General features: G+C 41.8%; 1 protein-coding gene across 6 annotated transcripts in view; it reads left to right on the plus strand.

The window, feature by feature from the left end:
* Adamtsl1 (ADAMTS like 1) overlaps positions 1-22,715 on the plus strand; it is a 933,106-nt gene that overhangs the window by 854,944 nt on the left and 55,447 nt on the right. For all 6 annotated transcript variants that reach the window (XM_076564473.1, XM_076564474.1, XM_076564475.1 and 3 more), the window contains one exon: positions 18,110-18,238. In XM_076564473.1, coding sequence (XP_076420588.1) covers positions 18,110-18,238 — 129 coding nt within the window. The remainder of the gene's footprint in view (positions 1-18,109; positions 18,239-22,715) is intronic.

The following is a 22,715-nucleotide window of genomic DNA, read 5'->3' on the forward strand; positions in this document are numbered from 1 at the left end:
GAGGCCCAGGAAACTCTCATTTTCAATACCTCCTAGTTAATTTACAGATACAGCAGAGCTGGGTAAAGGGGAGTTTTTGATGTGTACTCATAGTAGCAAGAGATTGGAACACCATCTTGGCCAGTCAGATTCCACACTGAGCCACATTGCTCAGAAGCTTTCCTAACCAGAATGGTACTGGCAGTGTTTTGAAGAGAAGCAGTAGTTTCTTGGTAAATTGCTTCCATCTGGATCAGTTAGCTCCACTTACCAATGCAGATGAGAGCCTCTCCAGGTGTAGATCACTGCTGAAGTCATACCCAAAAGGGAAGTGTTTCTGGTTGTCATTGACTTTATAAGATCACAAAAAAGATACTCTAAGGCCGGCTTGACATCATCCGTGGAAAATGAGAAGAAGATGAGGGCTAAGGAGTGGGTGTATCTGTCATGGAAAGGACAGAGCACAGATGAGCTCATTCCAAGTTAGCACAGGGAGACAGAAAATGCCTCTCCTTTCCTGGCATGTTTTCCTGTCTTTTTGTGAGTTGAATAGCTGACACATATTGTGTCTAATAAAGAGATCATAGAGAGTCTGCTGGGAGAATAAAACTAAAAGGTAGTTGTTTTGGATTCTTTCTGTGCCCCTCCTCATCATGATTTAGTAGCTGCAATAAAAAAGAAAAGGAATTGTGTAAGCTTTTCATAATGTTAAGTCATTTCAAATTGGCAGCCCTCAATTTTTTCAACCAGCCATTGTTAGCTCGAGTTTTCTTCATCAAGTTAAATTCAAAGAGGGCCTTGTCACCAGTAGCAAAGGCTGACAAAAGAAACTTTGCTACAGTGTCCAGATCAAAAGAAAAGCTAGATGGGCTTAAGTATATCCCAGTGGTACTCTGAGGCATATGGTACTAGCCATTGACTGAGTCAACCTGCCATCAAAAGGACTTTATTACTGGCTAGAATCCTAAGTGACAAAGGCCTTAGGCTCTCAAGTGCAGATGCATAGAAAGCCCATGAAAAACCTATGTTTCAATATTACTTAAAGATAAAGATGAGAGTACAACCAATTTACTTGGCTCTCAAGTAGACTTGAGGAAACAAATAAGGTGCCAGCAAGTGTTGCAAGCAGACTTGGAAAAAGAAAAAATTCCTCATCTGCCCAGTAGGGTGCAAGAAGGGTGGGTTGTTGGGCAGATCAGGGATAGTATGTCTTCATCATGATTTCTAGGAGAGTCTGCAACCACCTCTAGTCATACCCACTATGCATCCTTTGTCTAGAACTCTAGGTAGAACATGCAGAAGACATGACAGAACCCTTAGCTGTCTGTTCTCCTGAGGGGTCAAGTTCAGTTGATTAATTAGAAATGATAATGGCAAGAACCTGAGGAACATAATATCCTGGCATGGGCAAAAAGAAATATCTAAGTGAATAGTAATGGATACAAGGCTGTTTGGACATGTTTGGGAAAGGGCTGTGTGAGCCATACTCATATCCTCTGATGCTCAGGACCCTGCACCATTTATACCAACACACACCAAATAAACAGAATTTCAAAGGTAAAGAAATTCCCATTCCTTCTTGTACTTGTTCAGGATAAGTAGTAGCCACAATGTGACCCTGAATGACCACAATTTTTTTTTAGTTTTCTTGAGATACAATTTATGTGGGCTGGAGAGATGGCTCAGCCATTAAAGGCTAGGCTCACAACCAAAAATATAAGAGATATGATTTATGTATCATAGAATCCGTCCACTATGAATGCACAGTTCAGATATTTATTCAGAAAATCTATATCTTCTTTTTAACTATCCCCACAAATGAGGATTTCTTTCATTTTTAACAGTTTCATTGAGGTATTGTCCATATACCAGATAACTCCACTACCCACACAAGTCAACGGCATTTGGTATATTCAGAGTTGTACATCTATCATCACATTCAACTTTAGAACATGTTTTCATTCCTTCCAAGAATCAACTCGACACCCCTTAGCCATCACTCCCCAATCTCCTAGGCAAAATTCCAATGCATTTTGCCTCTACAAGCCTGTCTTTCCTGAACAGTTTACATAAATTGAATCATACAGTACTTTGTCCTTTGCTACTGATCTCTATCCTTGGGCATAATAAGGATGCTTTTAATACCATCCCCTTATGTAGCATGTACACCACAGTCCTTTTATAACTAAATGATCCCCTTTAAGGGACTATTATACCTCAAGGTAGGATACTAGTTCACTGTGTGAACAGGCCACCTTTCATTCATTTCTTCCTCAGGTCGTTGACATTTGTGGTGTTTCCACTTTGGGCTGTAATGAACAATGATGCTATAATGATTCATGTGCATGTGTGGCTTTAAGTTTCATCTCTTTGTTAATACATTTCTAAAAGTGTAAATGTTTCATTGTGTGGAGCATTTACGTTTACCCTTTGACAGAACTGCCAACTTTGGTCCAAACAGTGGTATTACTTTACATCTCCATGAGCAGTGTAGAGAGGCCTGGTTTCTCCACACCCTCACTCCTTGTTATTGTCTGTCATTTTAATGACAACAGTCCTTGTGACTGGTGAGGTTGAGTATCTTTCCTTTTTTTTAACTAATGTAGAAGACAGTTGTGACTGCTTCCCACATCTTCCCACCTTTTCATCTTCACCCAGACAAACATCTTTTTACTGCTCATTGTTCATCTCTGGGCCCTTTTGGTTGCAGGGACAGTTTGGGCGATGTACATAGTATACACGGTGTGCACATTCATTCCTGCTGCTGCTGTTACAAGTGACCATGTATTTCAGGGCCTGAAACAACACAGATATTCTCATAGTTCTTACAGTCCTGTATGTGGAAAGACTATGTTTGCTGAAATCTAGATGGAGACAGGCTCCCTTCTTCCCTGAAGGCTCTAGGGGAGAATCCTTCCTTTCTCATTCAAACTGATGGAAGAATTTTGTTCCATGTAACAGATGACTGTGGAACAAAATTTCTTGATTATAATCTAAATATCAGTCAAGTGGCAGGCGGATCTCCTGAGTTCCAGGACAGCCTGGTCTACAGAGTGAGTTTTAGGACAGCCTGGTCTACAGAATGAGTTCCAGGACAGCCTGGTCTACAGAGTGAGTTCCAGGACAGCCTGGTCTACAGAGTGAGTTCCAGGACAGCCAGGACTACACAGAGAAACCTATCCATAAAACAAATACAAAAGAAATAATAATGTCATTCCTGGGCTCTTGACGCCACTGTCTTCTTTGGCTCTGACCCCTTCAAAGCCAACAATGGTGCATGTAGCTTCAGATGTGTTCCCTGCACATTCTTCTGTTCCTTCCTCTTCTTCTAAGGGTTCACATGGTTAAGTTCAGCAAGTTAGCAGCCTTAATTTCCTTCCACCACGTCATGGGTTCCAGGGATTAAGATCTCTTTGCAAAGTCATTATTTTGCCTGCTGTACAGTGTCTGAGGACACAGCTCATTTCCATCAGACTGTTGCCAAAGAATAAAGTGCAAGTCAACATTGCCAGACCTGATTTTTCCAAATAAGCCTATCCAAAAATATTTTTAAACATCACACTTTTTTAATATTTCCATTTTTAGTTAAACTAATTCAAAATTTGAAAAATTCTCCCTGGACTGAACAGGTTTGTGCTCTGACCTAGCCTCTGGTTAAGTGGTCCATTTTCCATACTTTTGTTCATATGCACACCTTATTTCCCAAAGACAATGTTTTATAAAATCAAATCTCAATTTATTGAAGTAAATGACAGCAATGAAAGTCATGCAGTGGTTTGGATAAAAGAGAAAGATTTGCTTTTTAATATCACTAACAAAGGGAGGTTGCGGTAATAATGGAACACTTTAGGGAATGCATTTGCCTTGTTACAAAATTTAGAAGCAGATTCAGAACTATAAACCTGTTGCTTAATTGTAAACAGAGGATCTTTAAATAGATATACTCTTGGCTCTTATAGACCTGAGAGTTCTATGACTCTCTTATATGAGAATAAATGACATCAATACCCACCCACTATTGCCAGCTCTGAGGTCCCTTACCTGAGATCTCACAAGGAAAGTTGACTCAGTTTTTTCCTTTGTGGAATAGAAGGAAGCAGTATGCAGCTTTTGCAGCAAAGTCTTAGAAAATAGCAAATGAAAGGAAAGTCTCTAGAGCATGCTAAACCTGATCTCAACTGGAGCTCAAGTTCAAGGGAAGGGAGGAACAGTAGAAGGAGAGATCACAGGACAGCAGGACAGCAAAGGGTTCATTCCAGAACCACAAAATGAAGGTTTGGGGAAGGAAATCAGACTGAGAAAAAAGTGCATATTTTCTGTGATAGGGCAATTCATGCTAAATTGCCAGGAGGTAAGAACCTGGAGTATTTCTGGCCAGCAAGAAGTAGCAAGTAGATATTGATAGACAGCGCCCATTACAAGGAATATTGGCATAGGCTGTTGCTGATGTCCAGCTGATCTTAATCCTTTAACCTAAGGCAGGAGTCTTAAATACTTTAACTGAAAAGTCCCCCAGTGACACTTGCACGGTAGACAGAGTCTGGTGCTTCTTGAGACAATGCTTTGATGTGCTCACTGTGAGGCATTGTCTATTAAATTTGGATTAAATATAACTTGCTTAATTTTTTTGTATCAAACTGAATGAGATTTACAGTATTTCATTGCTTTAGACTTCAATTTTGTTGTAGACTCATCAGCGTCTTCACCCTCTCTTGAACTGATATTTAAATCTGCTGTGGACCTCACCATGTCTTCTGGGACAGTCTCATGGAGATGAGAGTCTGCCCAGCCTAGGTGGTTTCAAATCTTCTCTGGAGATGGGGACTTTGGAGGCATCTCCAACAAGACCTCCTGCAGGTGACTTCTAAGCTCTTTGGAACTCCTCACAACTGGATGAAGTTTAGGGACAATCCATCATATTTAAATTACTTGTTTTTCTAATACATTGAAACTCTCATAATTCTTCAAAATGGAAGCAGTTTTATCTCTTCTCAATAACAGATTTTTCTCCTTTCCTCTTATACTACTGCTGCTGTTGCTGCTGCTACTGTTCTTTCCTCCTCCTCTTCCTCCTCCACCACCACCACCACCACCACCACCACCACCACCACCACCACCACCATCTCCTTTGCCTTCCCCTCCTTTATTCCTTGTCCTATTAACCCTTTTTTCCCTGTATGTTTTATTGTACCAGAAGTTCCCAGCACTGCTCCTCACAGTGTGTGGTAGCAGAGATACCAATGATGGTAGCTGCCACTGTTGTGACCTTCTGCTGTACAAAGGAACTGACTATATAGTTTCTCACCTATTTCTTTCAGCAGCCATCAATGCAGAAAGTGGAGGCACAGAGAAACTTATAGAGCTGTGCTAAAGCCATGTAACTGTGTAATGATGGAGCCCAAATGCCCACCTCGTAAGCTTTCTTTCCTCGTGCCTATGCCACCATGAGCGCCACTGGTCATCATCCATTTTTGCTGTTCAGTCCTTATTAACATGACCCAAAAATCCAAGTCTGACCAGTATCCTAAGATGATTCTGTCAACTACTAAATTTAACTCCAAAATTTCTCAACAATTTTGTCCTTGGTGTGCCCTTTCTAGACCTTGGGTAATCCCAAGCCTGCCTCCTAGAATTCTTTCCTTCATCACTTCATTGCCCCAGTCATCAATGACCAGTCTCTATTCCTTTTTTTTTTTCAAGATTCTTCTCTCATACAGTACATCCCAACCACAGTTTCCCTTCCTTCCACTCCTCTCCTTTCATCTTCAAAAAAGACAAGGCCTCCAAGAGACAGTCAAACAAGACAAAACAAGATAGGATAAGACAAGGCAAAAGCCCTTATATTGAAGTTGGACAAGGCAACCCAACAGGTGGAAAAGAGTCCCAAGAGCAGGCAAAAGAATGAGAGATACAACCACTTCCACTGTTAGAAGTCCCACAAAAACACCAAGCTAATATTCATAACATACACCCAGAGGACTTGGTGTAGACCCATGCAGGCCTCATGCTTGCCACTTCAGTCTCTGTGAGCCCATGTAAGCTCTGCTTAGTTGATTCAGTGGGCCACGTTCTCCTGGTGTCCTCCATCCCCTATGACTATGACAGTCTTTCCTCCCCTCTTTAGAGGAATTTCCTGAGCTGCTAGGGGAGGGACCCAATGGAGACCTCCAATTTAGACTCTCTCTCTCTCTCTCTCTCTCTCTCTCTCTCTCTCTCTCTCTCTCTCTCTCCTCTCTCTCTCTCTCTCTCTCTCCTCTCTCTCTCTCTCTCTGCATAATGTCTGGCTGTGACAGTATGTCTGTTCTTAAGATTGACAGGTATACATGTTTACTTCCTGGTATAGATTGTCTCTAGCTGAGCAGTAAGAACCTAAACTCATTCTTTTTTCTAACTCATTTTTGATAGCTAAGGATAGGGAGAATCACTTTCTAATTATAAATCTGTGACTCATACTGAAGAACTGAAATAAGACTCAACTGATTCATTCATTCAGAGACTTAGCGAATATGAATTAGCACTTGCTAACTGCTTTGACAAATGAACATACAAATTACATGACGTATAAAATATGATAGTTTATTTCTTCCTTTTGAAAACATCTAAAACAAAGACGTCCAGAAGACTTTATGTAGTTTGAGCTTAATAGTGACACACTTCTGTTCCTGGTCTATCTAGGACTTTATCCTGTGTCTGTGCTTAACTGTGGAGAGACTGAAGAGTGACCTAGGTACAGTCCAAGATAAAGAGGAAGGGGATTTGGTCTCATGGACTTAGTCTCCGCCCTCACTCCTAAAGTGGAAAGCATCATGGTGTTTCTAACAAAGGTTCATCCAGTAGAGGTGCCAGTGCAGCTCTGAGAGTACTTAACAATGTTGACTGATCTTGGCCTCACTTCTGGTTGGTTTGGGGTCAACTTCACACACGCTAGAGTCCTTTAAGAAGAAGGAACCTCAACTAAAAGTACTCCCACCAGATTGGCTTATGGGTAAGACTAGAGGGCATTCTCTTGATGGATAATTGATGTGGGAGGGTGCAGCCCACTGTGGGTGGTGACATCCCCCAGGGCAGGTAGTGCTGAGATGTATAAGAAGGAAGGCTGAGCAAGCCATGAGGAGTGAGCAAGCCATGAGGAATGAGCAAGCCAGAAAGCAGAGTTCCACTGTGGCTTCTGCTTCAGTCCCTGCCTCCAGGTTCCTGCCTTGTTTGACTTCCTGCCCTGACTTCCTTCATTGATAGAGCCTAACCTGAGAGTTATAAGATGAATTCAACCCTTTCCTCCCCAAGTTGCTTTTGGTCATGGGGTTTTATCACAGTAAAAGGAACTTTGACACACCTTCTTATCTCCTCTGGCTGCTGTGTCAGTCATGTTTACACTGAGCCAGAGATTTTTCAGAGATTTTTCAGAGATTTTTCAAATGTTCATGAATTTCTCCTAGTCAGTTCGGATTTTTACCTAGAGTCACAGGCAAGGAAAGGCGATAGGAGCCTGCCATGCCCAGGAATACGTTTCTGAACTTTCGCTTCTGAGGCGGTTGTCGAGCTTCTAGAGAGCTCACTCTCTAGGAACTGGACTTCCTGGCTCACTGAGCATCTCCAGAAGACATCACAAGACCCCACTCCGTTCCTAAGGTAGGTATCATACCCACTGATGCTAACCTACAAGTGTTAGCTACACCTTGGGCTGCCCTTTGTACAAGGCACCTGCTGCATGTCAGAAACAGAGGAAATAAATTAAGAATAATACTCAAAAGTACACAAAAAGATGGATGTGGTGGTGCAAACCTGTAATCCCAGCACTCCTGAAGGCAGAGCCAGTAAGAGCACTGAACGTTTTGAGGCCAGCCTGGTTTCCATAGCAAGTTTCAGGCCACATGTAGGACTACATAGCAAGACCCTGTCTCATAAAAATAAAAATAAATAAATAAATAAATAAATAAATATAAATTTTAAAAAAAACTTGAAATATTGGAAATTTCAAAAATATACATGTAAGCGTTTTTGTAATAAATGTGACAGGTCGATTAATTAAGAAAAATTGTTCATTTTAAACTTCTATTGATTGCAAATGCTTGGGTGACTTTACACTCGGTGTTAAAAGTGGTTCATGAAGGTAACGGGAGCACAGAATAGTAGTCTGTGCTAACAACAGCACCTCTGCTGATAGGGGACAAGGCCATTACTTTTCAGCACAACCTCAGTATAATTAATTAAGGGCTGGATTTAATTCAGTGACATTTGAATTTTATAGCTATACACTTGCAGCTATAAAAACCACCTTTATTATTAAAATTCCTGTAGGAAAAATAACTTGGTAATTGTGGGTCTGCTCTGGTCCCTGGCCTCATTTCCCCATTGGCACAGTGGTTTTTATAACACAGTGAGGCAGTTCTTGTATTGGCGCAGGACAGATTATGCTTTTAACAAGTGCCCTGGGGATTCTGCAGCAGCCATTCTGCAGACCAGGATGTAGGGACCCTCCCTAACAAGCACTGGACTTTAGGTCCAAGATCTAGTGTCCAGTTCAGCAATATGGCATACCAGCTCTATGGTCTTGGAGCCTTTATGAACCTCAGATCCCTGACTATTCAAAAGATAGTGTTCCCTGTGTGCCTCTCAAAGTATTTTTTTTTTTTTTACATTTAAGTCATTTTTTTTAGGACCTACTTTGTGCCAGGACTAGTTGGCAGGGAGATTACATGGGGAGGCATGGTTAGGAGAGGATATAGAGAACATAATTTCTGATAGTCTTATGAAAAAGAAAAATCAAGATAAGTGAGAATTATGATACTTGGCAAGGGGGTGACGGGGTGCATGCTTTAGAGAGGGTATTGGAAACAGTCTCTTTAAGAGCGGCTATGTGCAAAGAGACCTAAATGACCAGAAGAATGTATCCATGTAGATGTCTGTAGGCAGAAGACATCAAGGGCAGGGACCAGACAGGGCAGAGCTGCTGGGTAGACGAAAGGAAGGACAGTAAGCTTGAACGCAGTGACTTATGGGAAGTTTGGTCTCCATGAGGCAGGAGAGGCAGACAGTTGCTCATAAGCATGTAAACGACAGTTTGTTGTAGAAAGAAGCTAGAAATTTTATTTAGATTATACTGAAGAAGTGTCAGAAATGCTAAGTAGCAAACTATATGATCTGATGGATGTTTCTGAAAAACCACTCTATCTTAGGAGAAGACTGTAGTGAGTGAGGTCAGAGTGGAGGCAAGGAGCCCCACCCCAGAGTGCTATGGTCGCCCTGCGGTGAGGACAGTATTTAATTATAGCTACAGAGATGTGTATTAGAGTTGGGCTAGATTTGGAATTAGAGTGGATATTTACTAATGTCAATATTAATCCATATTTGCCTGCATTTGTATGTCAGCATATTGTTATAGTGCTTCCTCATTCCTCTTCACACCAGGTCATACATGATCTCATATGGAAGGTAGGTGGGAACAGCCCTGCTCAGTCACAACAGACATAGAAAGCCTACACACATACTCACCTGCACCAAGTTTCCACTCCTAAATACAAATCCAGTGAGTTTTAATTACTTCTGCCCAGAGGGCAAGTCAACCAAGAGAGGAAAATAAAGAGGGACAGCTTCTACTATGAAGCTGAGTGCTGTGCATGAGGAATGAGGAAGAGGACATAAAATATGGAAAGCAGCTGTCAGACTCAAAAAAGAGCATTTCTGAAACAAGGGCTTTTGTTTTTTGTTTTTGTTTTGTTTTGTTTTGTTTTCAGTTATCCAAAGACAAGAGTGAATGCCAGTCTAGAACGTCCTACCTTTAAATGGTTAAAACAAAATGAAATCCGCTTGCCTTACGAAAGATTAAGCTTTAGGTATATGAAATGATCTCATGTGGAGCCTTATTTCCCCAAGGTGCTTAATAACTGAATCTTTGCATTGTATTTTAGGGTCACGTGCTCGCAGTGCTGGGGTTTTTTCCCTAGATGATAAAGAGCCTGTTAAAGCATAGCTTACAAAGAACCTCCACTTCCAGGAAGAAAGCTAAGAAGCTGTGGTTGCATGGCTCCCTATTCCTCTTGCTAAGAGCAGTTCAAAACCCTGACCAGTGTGTGTGAGAGCACAAGGCTGAAAAGCAGACTGGCTAGAGAACTTGGAAACTGAGGCACAGTTCAGCTCACACAATTGTGACTTTATTGGGCTGCCTTTTTGCTTCATAAACTCCAAACTTGGAACTGCAGAAGGCTACTAGGAAACACCAATGAGTATGTAAAAAAGAAATATATACATGTGTTTGTGTGTATATATATATACATATATGTATATACACATACATATATATGTAATAATATGCATATATGTGTGTGCATATTTATATATATATATATATATATGTAATAAAAGTTTATTCTCTCTAGTAAAAGTAACAGGAAAGAGATAGCAAGACTGATGTTTAGAAAATACTGCTGACCTCTGAACCAATATCACAGAAACACTGTGACCTGTACAACATACCAACACAGGCTGGTCAAGGAGCCTAGCCTCATCTTCCCTCATGGACAGCATAAAATGAAGTACCTATTTCAATACATCTATGGAGGTGGGTGTGAAAAAATAAGTCTCATCCCTACTGGAAGCTGATGGACCTCTATGTGCCCCATAGAATTCTCATTCCCATGCTCACTTGAGAATCAGACCTTTCCTACCTCTTAACAGCTGCTAGGGAGGCTGTTTTCCATTGTGGTGATGGTGAAGACCAGTGGGGATCTAGAAAGCCTGCCCCTGCCCAGCAGTAATGAGGAGCCCCCTGATATGGGAAATATAAGAAGTCAAGCAAGGAAGCTGGGCTTCTACATCTCTCTGCTTCCCTTTCTATATGGTTCCAGAGGAAATGGCCAAAATACTTCAAACAGAAGAGTTATATAAGACATAGATATCCTGTAACAGAATACAAAATGCCTAGGGTACTTTTGAAATCATTCATCACTTTAGGACTTGCTTTCACTATCTGTGGTGGTTCGAATAGGAATGCCCCCCCATGGACTCATGTGTTTGAATGCTTGGCCCATCGTGAGTGGCACTATTAGGAGGTGTGGCCTTATTGGAGGAAGTGTGTCACTGTGGAGGCAGGTTTTGAGGTCTCGTATGCTCAAGCTATGCCCAGTGTGGTACACAGTCTCCTTCTGTGGATCAAGATGTAGAGCTCTCAGCTCCATCTCGAGCACAATGTCTGCCTGTGCACTGCCATGCTTCCCGTCATGATGATAATGAACTAAATCTCTGAAGCTATAAGCCAACCCCAATTAAATGTTTTCCTTCCTTTATAAGAGTTGCTGTGGTCATGGTGTCTCTTCACAGCAATAAAACCCTGAGACACTATCCTTACTCAATACAGTGCTAGAAGATCTACCCAGTGTAATAATGTAAGAAAGGAAATAAGAGGCATACAGAGTGGTTACATCCAGTGAGCCTGGGATTTGACCTGACTGGGGCTGGGAGGGAATGAAGAAAGGACAGATGCATAGACAGATACACAGAAAAGCTAGAATCAGGTGGGCTGTGCTCACTATGGTGGAGCAGCTCCAACTGTGCCAAGCAATGCAGAGCCTTGCTGATTTTAACGATGTACAGTTCATGGGAAGATGAGCTAGTCTCTCCTTAGGAAGTCTCTATAGGGAAGCAGTCTCAGGTTGCAATCACTTGGGAGGAGGAAGCTGTGGATGCTATTTTTTCCATACACTGCCAACACTAAGTCAGACCAAAGGAAGGCTTTGTCATCCATCTGAGCATCACTACAGGGGAAGGCTTTGCCATTTCTGCATGGATCTGAAGCAGTGTGGTCCTTGACATGATCTTGGCCATGTAAAACAATACACATTCACCCAAGACTCCATTCATTCTTTACACATTCACCCAGGGCTTCCTTGACTCTACACACAGAATGATAAGAGAAAAGTAAAGCTTGTCCTTTTCTTCAGAGGGAATGATTGTCTATATAAAAAGGTCCCAAAAATCTATTAAAAAGGGCCTAGAACCAACATGTACTTACATTTCCATGTACCAGAAATAAACAACAAAATTTAATGTTTGGTTTTGGGGGTTTTTTGTTTTTGTTTTGATTTTTGGTTTTTGTTTTTTTGTTTTGTTTTCTTTTTGTTTGTTTGTTTTTGTTTTTGTTTTTGTTTTTGTTTTTGTTTTTGAGACAGGGTTTCTCCATGTAGCTTTGTGCCTTTCCTGGAACTCTGTAGACCAGGCTGGCCTCAAATTCACAGAGATGTGCCTGCCTCTGCCTCTGCCTCCCATGTGCTGGGATTAAAGGTGTGTGCCACCACCACCCAGACAAACAGTGAAATTTAAAACACAGTATTAGCCATCCCTGAAAAGAAATAACTAGGTAAAAATCCAACAACACATCAAAATATGCATCCTGGACTCTCCAAAACACCTGGAAAGATAAATGGACATAAGGTCTTCCATGAACTAGAGGACAGAATACAACACTGAGATTGGTTTTTCCATAATTGATGTATAGGACTGATATAATTCCTATCAACATCCTAACAAGACTTCCTAAGTGTGGACAAGTTGGTCTGAAATGTCTATAAAAAGATGCAGTAGAATAGCCAAGGAGAATAAGGCAGAAGCAACAGCTTGCCAGACTGTGATTATATAGTTATAGTAATTGAGGTGGTATGCTATTGGCAGGGGAAAGATGCAGTGAACAGAACAGAGATCCCAGAAACAAATCTGCACAAACATGCTCAACACATCTTGACAATGATACGGAAGCCATCCAAAGTAGAAAAGATAGCCTGCCAATAAAAGGTATCAGAACAAGTGAGTAGCCAGAGGCTACAAACAAGGGAACTTGATCTGAGTGTCATACCTTACACAAAAATTAACTCACAGATGGGTAACACTGACTAGAATTTTTTAAATAGCTGGGGTTTTTTCCTTCTTAATTAAATTTTTTCATTTATTTTACATCACAATCACAGTTTCCCCTCCTTCTACTACTCTGTCCCCCACACCCAACATCCACTCCTCCTCTACCTCTGTTCAGAAATGGCAAACCTCCCATAGGAGTCAACAAAGCATGATGCATCAAGTTGAGGCAGGACCAAGCTCCTTCCCCTGCATCAAGGTTGGGCAAGGCAACCCAGCATGGGAAATAAGTTCCCAAAAGCCAGTTCAAGTGCTGGGGGGAAAGTCCTGATCCCACTCCTGGGAGCCCCACAAACAGACCAGGCTACACAACTGTCACACACATACAGAGGGCCTAGATCAGTCCCATGCAGGCTCCCTAGCTGTTGGTTCAGAGTCAGTGAGCTCCCGGGAGCTCAGGTCAGCTGTCTCTGTGGGTTCCTTCCATTTTGACCTTGACCCTCCTTGGCTTGCACAATCTCTCCTCCCTCTCTTCAACAGGACTCCCTGAACTCGGCCCAGTTGTAGAGCTCTGCATCTGCTTCCATCAGTTACTGGATGAAGGCTCTCTGATGACAATTAGGGTAGTCACCATTACAGGAGATGGCCAATTCAGGCACCCTCTCCACTATTGCTAGGAGTCTTAGCTGGGGTCATTCTTGTGGATTCCTGGGAATTTCTCTGGCACCAGGTTTCTCCCTAACCCAGAAATTCATTCCCCATCAAGACATCTCTTTCATTATTCTCCCCCTCCATCCCACCCCCAACCCACCCAACCTGATCTCTCATGTTTCCATTACTGTCCCCACCCCCAATTTACCCAAGACATCTCTTCTATTTCCCCTTCCCAGAGAAATCTATGCATCCCTCTTTGGGCCCATGGATTATAACCTGGTTATCCTTTACTTTACACCTAATATCCGATTATGAGTGAGTATATACCATGTTTGTCTTTCTGGGTCCAGGTTACTTCACTCTTTTCTAGTTCCAGCCATTTGCTTGCAAATTTCATGATGATGATGTTGTTTTTAACATCTGAGAAATAATACTCCATTTTGTTAATGTACCACATTTTCTTTATCCATAATTTGGTTGAGGGGCATCTAGGTTGTTTCCGGGTTCTGGCTATTATGAATAAAGCTGCTATGAACATAGTTGAGCAGGTGCTTTTATAGCATGATTGTGAATCATTTGGGTATATGCCCAAGATTTGTATAGCTGGGTCTTGAGGTAGATTGTTCCCCAATTTTCTGAGAAACTGCCAAATTGATTTCTAAAGTGGATGTGCAAGTTTGCACTCCAACCAGCAGTGGAGGAGTGTTCCCCTTACTCCATATCCTCTCCAACATAAGCTGTCATTAGTGTTTTTGAGCTTAGCCATTCTGACAGATATAAGATGGTATCTCGGGTCATTTTGACTTGCATTTCCCTGATGGCTAAAGATGTTGAACAATTCTTTAAGTGTATCTTGGCCACTTGAGATTCTTCTGTTGAGAATTCTATTTAGATCTGTACCCAATTTTTAAACTGGATTATTTGGTATTTTGATGTCTAGTTTCTGGAGTTCTTTATATATTTTTGAGATTGGCCCTCTGTCAGCTGTGGGGATGGTGAATATCTTTTCCCATTCTGTAGGCTGGTGTTAAATAGCTATTTTTACCCAGTGCATTTTTTTACCTTGGTGTTTAACGGATCCCAAAAGTTTAACTTTGAAAAATGGTAATAAGTTATTTTAAAATCAATTGGGAACTCCAAATTTTAAAAATCAATAAATAATTGGTTTCCTGATATAAAAAATAAAGCTTGAAGACAATAAAATAATATATAAATAGAAAAATTAATGTATCACTAAGCTGAATGTAAAACTTAAGCCATAAAACTTGTAGGAAAAAAAATCATAGAAAAGTATCTGTTCAGAATTTAGATCTATATAAGTAGTTCCTAGACTTGATATAAAAAGCATAACCTATAAAAAATGACAAATTGGATATTATCAAAGTTAAAACACTTAGGTCTGTGAAAGGGCCTGTTAAAGAGAAAAGGAAAGCCACAGACTGGATGAGAATTTACAGAGCACGTGTTGATGAAGGACTGTATCTAAACTATAAAGACTTCTTAAGATTCAACAGTAAAATAGGTAGTGGCTGCAGGATTTTAGATGCAAGAAGACAGCCACAGATATGTCATACTGAAAATGGGAAGATTACCTCACCAACGTACGTGGACATCCCCTGGAGAGGATCAGCCATGCTCACTGCAATAAAAGTTACCAGAGTCAGCTCTGCATCTGGGCAAGGACACCCAAGTTCATGTGAAGATGGGAGTCATGTGGCCCAGGTTTATGCTATTGGGCTGTTCATCTCAAAAGCCTTGGTGGCCTATCCCCAGATATATGCAGAGGAGGCATTGAAGGAGAAGATCAGAGTCATCCTGGTCCCAGATGACCAGCCCCTGTTGGTAGCTTTGCTGAAAATCCCAAGAGTCTGGAGGTCCTGGTGCCTGCTGGTGCTTGCTGCCAGAAAACCTACTGATAAGCTTGTCTTGGGGATTAGGATTTAGCTTTGTAATATGCATTGCAGGGTTTTTAATGTTTAAAAAGGAAAAGAATCAATGACAAAGTAAGTAATCCAATTACAAAATACTCAAATAGAGCATGGCAGTTGGGGCTGAGGCTTCCAGCTCATCCTATGCCTATCCCTCTGCAACAGAGGGCATCCCAACTACAGCAGAAATCATTTTATCTCAGTTCAGAGAAGTGATTTTGTCCTTCTGGACACAGGGTGTTCCTTAGGTACCTGCCTCTCTGATATTCCTTTCCTTAATAGTAAATAATGTTTATATCGACTCATTTTTCTTCCCTTTTCCCTTCTTTTATCCAAACTCTTTGAAGAGAACTCGCCATAGTCCACTTGTGTTATAATTATTGTTTGTCTGCTTGATTCTAAGCTCCCTAGAGCCCGTATTGTGCTTTCTTAAGTCTCCATTTTCCCACTTCCAGCAAGATTTACCTGGAGAAAAGGGTGTGCAAAGCAGCTGGTCAATGTGTGAATACTTTTAGAATTTAGCCATAAAAGAAGCAGGGCTGGGGAACCTTTTGAAATGACCACCATAGAAAGCAACCGTGCCTCTAGAGCAGTGGTTCTCAACCTGTGGGTGGAGACCCCTTTGACAAGCCCCTATTTACACTATGATTCATAACAGTAGCAAAATCACAGTTATGAAGCAGCAACAAATATAGTTTTATGGCTGAGGGATCACCATAGCATGAGGAACTGTAGTAAAGGGCCACAGCCTTGGGAAGGTTGAGAACCACTGCTGTAGAAAGAAGTGGGAAATGGACATGGAGAGAGTTGGCCTCTGATGAGATGGGATATGTTACTAGGGGTGATGACTATGTGACAGTACAATTAACCCTTTAATGAGGCAGCAAGTAGAAATAGATGCCATCTAGGGGACTTGAAGAAATGTCAAATCTCTAGACCAGTTATTTTCAGTTGACAAGGATTCTCAAAGATGATAGCTATATAAATCTGAACCAAGAGGAGGGGATAGCATATGATGGGGAAAGAAAAACAAATCTAGGCAAAGCCTTTATCCCTAGTAGTAAGAGAAAAATCCATGTGGATGAGGAAGCTACTGCAGAGCATGCATGGGCCTATGCCATGCCTTAGTGCACAGCCCAACCCCAGGAAAGATGTGAGGCACTCAGAAGGAATTTGTATACCAACCAGGAAGGGAGGGGGCTAGGTGTGGCTGTGCAGCATCACTGTATGTGATAAAGCCCACACATTCTGCCTCTTTCTACAATGCAACAAAACTAAGTCACACAAAGACAATAAAGAATGCCACTGACTCAGAGTCACCTTTCAAATATTCACCCAAAGGAACATTTTGATGATAATCCATATCTTATAAAGAAACCTTTACCCTCTATTGAAAAGGGGGGGGGAATTAATTCAAAAGACTTCTGCTCTTGCCTCTCCTGCTAAACAGGGCATTAAATATGAAGAGCAAGCTGTTCCAGCATGATGCTTGGGAGACAATTCCTTTGCTAGATCTGGCTTACCAGTAGTTGGAACGCGTGGTGTTACAGGGCAGAGAGCTCAAGCATTGAAAAGAAATTAAAACCTGCAGTTCTAATGGTTTTTTTTCTGTTTTAATGCTACTACTTATTAAACTTCTGGCTAATAATTTCTAAATTCTCAATGACATGAATAGATAGTTCACCAAAGAAAGTGTATGTGTTAAATAAGTACATGAGAGGTAGTCCGCAGCGTCGGCCATTGGGGAAATGCAACTTAAACCACAATAAGATGCCACTGTGCAGCTATCAGATGAAAGAAATAAAAAGTATTAAGGAGGGAGGGAGAGGAGACTGCCATATGACATTTAAACTGCATTCCTATGCATTTATGCCAACAAAATGAAGACAGATGTCCCCACAGCTACCTGTACCAGAGTGTTTATAACAGCTGTATCAAAAATCTGGAAACAACCCAGATATTCTACAGCGGCTGAACAGCTACACACACTGTGGTTTTTCCCATGTCACAGAATACTACTCTGCAATAAAAAGGACCACACCACTGAAAAATGCAACAATAATCTGATGTAAGAGCTGGAAGAATCTCTAGAGAGCTCAGAAAGCTGGCAGGAAGCCAAACATGAAAAGTTACCGACTGTGCAATTCCATTTACACAATGCTCTTCAGATGCCAAAAGCAAGGGAACAAAAGCCATATAAACAGTGGCCAAAGAACCTAGGGAGGGGTTATAGATATCATGAGGGATGCTTAGAGGGGCAGACGTTCTGTGACTTAACCATGTGAATGTCCACACTGAGACCATGAAACTATGCTGTAGTTTTGTAATGTGGTTGCATTATGGGAAAACTGGATACAAGTTACACGGGACTGCTCTGTGTTACTTCTTACAACTGTAGAACTGTCCCAAAGTACAAATGAAGCCCTTAAAATTTGTCGTTTATATTTTATATTGATTGGAAGTGTCTGTTATCTTCACGTGGGCACTGTGTTCATATCTTCCAACTCTTCAACCTTGTTCCTTTCCTGTTAAGTCTGTGGTAGGCACATGAGTGGACAGGTGATGGGTTCCAGATTTTTTTCCCAGGCAAAGCATGGTGTAGGGTATGCCTGAGCAGAACATGTGTCCTCCATTGGTCTCCCAGTGATTCGGTGTCCCAGCCCACGATACTGTTAGTGACAGCTCCCTTTCTTTCTCCTCTCCAGGAAAGCCACTAGTGAAAACGTCTCGCATGACTGTGCTCAACACAGAGAAGCCTGCAGTCATGGTGGATATCGGTGGCACCATCAGAACGGTGCAAGGAGTGAATGTGACAATTAACTGCCAAGTGGCAGGTGAGAAATCCTGGTGGTGATGTGTTCTGATACTGATGGAGCTTCGGGAGAGGCTGAGGGATACAGGTGCAGAGAAATCCATGCATGAGTTGATGTGTTCTGATACTGATGGAGCTTTGGGAGAGGCCGAGGGATACAAATACAGATTAGACACAAATGTTCCTCTTAGCTGAGATACAAACCTCAATCAGAAAGAGAGGGTAGGTTAATTCTGCCCGAGCCTGGTGGACTAAAAGAGGCATTGGGATTTTAATTGGTTTTACTAGACAAATCATAGTTGTGTACATTTGTGGGGTACAATGTGATAGAGCATGGAATGACTAAATCGAGCTAATCAACATCTGTTTACTCACGTGCCCATCGCAGTGGTGTTTGTGCGTGTTTGTCAAGCCAGTCCTGTTATAGAGTGAGGCTGCCTTAGTGCTTCCTGTGTAGTTCCGGCTTCAAATCCATGGCTTTCCTCCAGCAGTCTTCCGACGCTGGGATTGCAGCTGTGCGGCATACTCTGGGCTTCTTCGTTTTGTTTTCTGTTCTTAATTTTTCACACAAACAGAATGTGGACATGCAAGAACTGGGACAAGGGTATTCCAGGTAGAAAAAGAAAAAGAGTATAGAAACTTTCCTGAAAGCTGGAAATTCTGGTGGTGTTCAGGGAATAACATGAGCTTCAATCTGAATGTGGAGGGCTTAAATCTTCATAAGGTGGGTGGCAGGTGGACCATGGGTGACCTCGGGAGACTAACCAAGGAGCCCAGACAAATGAAAATAGGAAGCCATGAGATGGCTCAGTGGGTAAGAACACTTGCTGTGCAAGCAAGAGGACCTGAGTTTGAATCCCCAACGCCCATGGAAAAGCCAGGCATGGCTGCACATGCTGCAGCACCGAGGGAGGGAGACATGGATCCTAAGAGCTCAGCCGCCCAGCACACCTATCCAAAATGGTAAGCTTCAGGGTCCCCGAGAGACAGGCTCTCCACAACTAAAGTGGAGAGCAGGAGAAGAGACTCTATGCCCTCCTCTGGCCTCTACATGCATGCACTAGGTATGTACACCCTCACACATGTGCTCATATAACACACACACACACACACACACACACACACACACACACACACACAAAGAAAAGGAAGGAAGGAAAAAAGAAAAAAGGAAAGGAAGGGACAAACAAATGAACAAATTGTGAAGGACACCAGGAAAGAGAAGGATTGCCTATGCTCATATTGGAAGAATTAATATGAACACAGCCATCCTGCCAAAAAGCAATCTACATTTCCATGCAACCCCAACCAAAATTCCAGGACCATTCTTCCTAGAAATAGCAAAAAAAAATCTTAAAACCTATTTGAAAGCATAAATATCAAAGGTAGTCAAAAACTATACTGAACAAAAAAAGAATATTGCTAGAAATATTGCCATGCCTGATTTCAAGTTATATTGCAGAGCCATGGTAATAAAAACAGTGTGGTGCCAACACAAAAAGAGACAAACTGATCAATGTAATATAATTGAGGACCCACACTCCTACAGACATTTAATTATTGACAAAGCTCAAAAATACATAGTGGATGCCGGGGAGTGGTGATGCACACCTTTAATCCCAGCACTCGGGAGGCAGAGGCAGGCGGATCTCTGTGAGTTCAAGGCCAGCCTGGTCTACAGAGCGAGATCCAGGAAAGGAGCAAAGCTACACAGAGAAACCCTGTCTGGAAAAAAAAATACATAGCGGAGAAAAGACAGCATCTTCAACAAATGGTGCTGGAGAAACTGTCTATGACCATAGAGAAGAATGAAACTAGATCTTTCCTCACACCCTACACAAAACTCAACTCCAAATAGATCAAGGACCTCAGTGTAAGGCCTGATGCCCTGAGACTGCTAGAAGAGAAAATAGGGAGTACACACATCAACATATAGACCAACAACTGAGAAATGGGATCTCATGAAACTAAAAGGCTTCCATACAGCAAAGCAGACCATCACTTAAGAGAAGAGGCAGCCCACAGAATGGGAGAAAATCTTTGCCAACTCTATCTCCTACAGAGTATTAATACCAGATTATATGAAGAGCACATAAAACAAAACATTAAGAAAACCAAGTCAATCAAAAAGTGGACCACAGCTCTGAAGAGAGTTCTCAAAACAAACACAGATATCTAAAGAACACTTTTGAGGTATCCCACATCATTAGTCATCAAATTAAAACTGCTTTGAGATTCTGACTTATCCCAGTCAGAATGACTATCATCAAGAAAGTAATGGAGACAAATGCTAGTGAAACATTCGGAAAGAGGAACCTTTGTTGTTGTTGGGGTTTTTTTGTGTGTGTTTTTGTTTTTTTGTTTTGTTTTGTTTGGGGAGGGTTGGTTGGTTTTTTATTGTTGTTGTTGTTGTTGTTGTTTTTTCCACTGAAACTTGTATAGCCTCTGTGGAAATCAGTATGGAGTTTCCTCAAATACTAGAAGTAGTTATACTACTGGACCTAACTACACCACTCCTGGGCGTACACCCAAAGAACTCTCTATCCTACTCTAAAGATACTTGCTCAAGCATTTCATTGCTGCTTTCTTCACAACAGCCAGAAAGTGAAAAAGCTGCATCCTCATCAGTTGATGAGTAACAAAACTGTGGCACGTAGACCCAATGGAATTTTACACAGCTGTAAAGAAAAATGAAAGTAGGAAATTTTCAGGTAAATGGATAGAGCTAGAAAAATTATATGGAGCAAATAGATAAACACTATTATCTCTATAGATATATGTAGATAAAATACTCACATAGATAAACACTATGTGTTCTCTTTCATACGTGGATCTTTAGATTTGTGTGCAAACCTGGAGTACCTGTAGAAGTAAAGAAGTTGGGGAGGGGCCATGGGGGTGAGGTGTCTTAAAGTAGACAGAAAAACAGAACATAGATGCTGTAAAAAGAGGGGGAGAGAGCTTAGGCAGGGATTGGGGAGGCAGAGGAAGAGAGAAGGAGGACTGAACAAAACTAAGATTATATGAAAAAGCATATGGAAACTTACTACTGTGTAAGCCAATTTAAAAATGCAAGTTGAGAGGGAGAGAGTTACAGGGGAGTGTTTCTGGATGATGCTGTTCCCGAAAGTCCAGAGTTACTAAACAATAACCTCAGGGTCAGGTTAAAGATACCTCATTATGAGCTGGTCAGGAAAGCTCCAGAGGCCCCCAAACCAGACAGGCTCTTACCATTCTTCCTGGTTGCCCACTAGAAATAATTGGTAAGACTGTCGCTAAAAACACCACATACTTTGGTTGCAATGTATAGCTGGAAACCTTCTAGAACCAAGACCTTTCATGCCTGTGCCACAAGATGGGGAAGAAGTCTTGGCAGGGATTCCTTCCACACAGGTGCTCTGGCTGGTGTTTCTGTAGACAGGTACTCCCCACTGTGAGCACAGGCTCAGAGAGAGGGCAGATCCTATGTGCTCCTATTTAGGGTTGGAATTGGTAAGAGGGGAGACCAGCAGGGGAACAGACAAAGAAACAAAGAATTAGACCAGTGGTTTTCAACCTGTGGGTCACGACCCCTTTGGGGGTCAAACAACCTTTTCACAAGGGTTGCCTAAGATCATCAGCACACCAGATATTTATATTACAATTTATAACAGTAGCAAAATTACAGTTATGAAGTAGCAATGAAAATAATTTTATGCCTGGGGTCACCACAACATGGGGAACTGCACTAAAGAGTCAAAATGTTAGCACAGTTGATAATCCCTGAATTTAGACATCATGGAAAGAGATCTCGAAAGCCAGATGCCAAGTCAGGAAGAATGTGGGAAACCTAGGACATAAACACAATGTTTTTAGCTGGGCAGTGGTGGCACACGCCTTTAATCCCAGCACTCGGGAGGCAGAGCTAGGCGGATCTCTGTGAGTTTGAGGCCAGCCTGGTCTACAGAGCGAGATCCAGGACAGGCTCCAAAACTACACAGAGAAACCCTGTCTCAAAAAAAAATAAATAAAATGTTTTGACCCATTGTATGTGGCAATCAAGACCCGGCGGCCCCCTCGACCTCATACAGACGTTCACTTTGCCTAGCTGTAAGGTTATAGTTGGGTTTGGGTTAGGTTTTGTTTTGGGGGGGTGGGAGCATATGTGGAAGCCAGCTAAACACTGACATCTTCATCATTCTCCAGCCAGATCCCTGGAGCTCAGTGGCCAGCCAGTCTCACTTGAACAACATTACAGATTTCTGTTTTGTTTTCACCCACAGAACCATGTGTATTCATCCTTATGAAAACTCAATCTCTTTTTGTGCCTCAGTCACCATACCTACTGTTGAGTCATATATTTATTCAAAGTGGTTGAGGGAAATCCCAATTTTGATGTAATTAATTGGATGGACAGGGAAATGGTCCTCACTGATCATTCTGAAAACACTGTGTTCCGAAAACACTGCTCAATGTGACATGGCTCGGGAACTGTTTTCATATACTGCTTTAATGACTCC

This window comes from Peromyscus maniculatus, chromosome 2 (assembly GCF_049852395.1).
Source record: "Peromyscus maniculatus bairdii isolate BWxNUB_F1_BW_parent chromosome 2, HU_Pman_BW_mat_3.1, whole genome shotgun sequence".
In the NCBI taxonomy this organism is placed as follows: domain Eukaryota; kingdom Metazoa; phylum Chordata; class Mammalia; order Rodentia; family Cricetidae; genus Peromyscus; species Peromyscus maniculatus.